Raw genomic sequence first — 2,342 nt, 5'->3', positions numbered from 1 at the left:
GGGATCCCCCCGGACCGGGGCACAACCCCATGTCCCCTGCATCGGCAGGCGGACTCTCAACCACTTAGCCACCAGGGAAGCCCCCTTCATTTTTTTTTTTTAAGTAGATGTTTCTTTTTTTTGAAAAACAGCTTTATTGAGATAAAATTCATCTACCACACAATTCACCCACTTCAAGTATACAATCCAGTGGCTTTTGCAATGTTCACAGTGTTGTGCATCCATCACCATGATAAATGTTAGAGTATTTTATTACCCCAAGAAAAGACCCTGCTCCCCTCAGCCATGAGCCCGTGTCGTCCCGTCTCTCTCAGGCCTAGGCAACCACTAATCTATTTGCTGTCTTAAGATTCACCTATTCTGGACATTTCATATAAATGGAATCATATAATAGGTTTCCTTCTTCGACTGAGCATCATGCTTTCAAGGATCACCCATGTTGCAGGATGTATTAATATTCAGATTCTTTTTACTGCTGAATAATATTCTGTTGTACGGTTGTGCCACATTTTATTTACCCATTGTTTAGCTGATGGACATTTGGGCTGTTCCTTCTCTCTTACTCTTGCCACCGTCTCTTCTTTCTCCAACTCCAGATCACCTTCAATATCACATTTGACGTGAACCCTGATGCTTTCTTTGGAAACAAAATACTTCTCAAGGCCAATGTAACCAGGTGCGCTATGCCTGGCCTCCTCCATTTTGAGGCCCCAGCCCCCGGCCCCCCTGCTCAGGGTGGACCATTGCCCTCTCCCCACTGGTTCTCCCTTCAGCTCATTTGTTTACTCAACAAACACCAACTGAGTACCCACCACGTGCCAGGCATGGCCCCCTGTGCTGGTAGGACAGTGATGGACAAGACAGCTGTGATTCTTGCCCTCACAGAGGTTATAATTTAGGGGCAAAGATACACAGGAAAGCCGATGATTATGATACAGTATGAAATGAATGATGTCCAGTCTTCTTGGGAGATTGGTGTTCAGAGAAGACTATACATTCAGGCTGTGACTTAGCCAAGCAAAGGCATGAATTGAGGCTGGGCATGAAGACAGAAGGAAGTGTGGACCAAGCAGAGCCCGGAGACTGCAAAGGTCAGGCTGAGTCTGAGCACAGGAGGCAGGATTGAAGGAGTTGGTTAGACATGGGCCGTGTCATGAAATGATCGATGAGTGCTCTTAGGGAATTTGCAGTTTAACTTGGGAGTGATGTGATCACCTTTGCATGCTAGAAAGATCACTCTCCAGGAGCGGGGGGATTGGAGTGGGAGTCATTTTGAATTCAGGGGACCAGTGAGAAGAAGGCACCCTTCTGCAGGCATCCATCCTGGTGGGTGGGGATGGGCCTGGGCTACACAGGGGCAGGCCTGGTCTTTCCTATAATCTCTGTTTCCTCTGTTGGATTTAGAGGACAGAGCTTAGGATGCTGAGAGGACAGGACTTGGTGGTTGGTTGGTGATGGAGGGTGAGGGAGAGGAAGAAAGAGAAAGAAAGGCTGATTCTCGACTCTCAAGAGCTGACCAGAGCTCTCTGTTTCCCTTCAGTGAGAACAACACACCTGGGAACAACAAAACCGAATTCCAGCTGCAGCTGCCTGTGAAATACGCTGTCTACATGGTGGTCACCAGGTACTGGCTGCTGGGGCTTTTAGTTCTGCCTTCACCACTGGGCTGGACATGGAGCATTGAGTATCTGTGTGCACGAGTCTGTGCACGTGTGCCTGTCAGCGAGTCTGAGGATATGTGTGTGCACGTGTGTGTCTGTACGTGCATGTGTACATGTGTGTGAGGGGCCCAAACTGGCACATGCTGCAGGTCCCACCCACACTGCCCCTGCACACCATCCCGCTCGCACCCTCTCAGGGCTGTGTTACCCGCGTGCTTGTTCACCCCTTTACACACTTAGCCCAAGACCCCCTCCCAGGACTCCCCTGATGTTTTGTCACCTCCTGCCCCTTCTTCTTTCTCCTGTCAGCCTTGAGGTCTCGACCAAATATCTCAACTTCACAGCCTCAGAGAAGACCCGCCACATTATAGAGCATCAGTATCAGGTGGGGAGCTGAGAAGGAGCCTGGGGAGGGAAACCGAGATGATGGGAACACAGGAAGAATGGTAGGAGGGACTTCCCTGGCCGTCCAGTGGTTAAGACTTCGCCTTCCAATGCAGTGGGCATGGGTTTGATCCTTCGTCGGGGAACTAGGATCCCGCATGCCGCGTGGCCAAAAAAAATATGATGGGAGGGCTTCCCTGGTGGCGCAGTGGTTGAGAGTCCGCTTGCCGATGCAGGGGACACGGGTTCGTGCCCCAGTCCGGGAGGACCCCACATGCCGCGGAGCGGCTGGGCCCG

General features: G+C 50.9%; 1 protein-coding gene across 1 annotated transcript in view; it reads left to right on the top strand.

Annotated features, from left to right (window-relative positions):
- ITGAM (integrin subunit alpha M) overlaps window positions 1–2,342 on the top strand; it is a 37,432-nt gene that overhangs the window by 32,739 nt on the left and 2,351 nt on the right. The window contains exons 22-24 of the mRNA XM_007452677.1: window positions 597–676; window positions 1,541–1,624; window positions 1,971–2,046. Of these exons, the coding sequence (XP_007452739.1) occupies window positions 597–676; window positions 1,541–1,624; window positions 1,971–2,046 (240 nt within the window). The remainder of the gene's footprint in view (window positions 1–596; window positions 677–1,540; window positions 1,625–1,970; window positions 2,047–2,342) is intronic.

This window comes from Lipotes vexillifer, unplaced genomic scaffold, assembly GCF_000442215.2.
Source record: "Lipotes vexillifer unplaced genomic scaffold, Lipotes_vexillifer_v1.1 scaffold426, whole genome shotgun sequence".
Taxonomy (NCBI): domain Eukaryota; kingdom Metazoa; phylum Chordata; class Mammalia; order Artiodactyla; family Lipotidae; genus Lipotes; species Lipotes vexillifer.
Note: the sequence above shows the minus strand (reverse complement) of the source record. Positions and strands in the feature narration are given on the sequence as shown.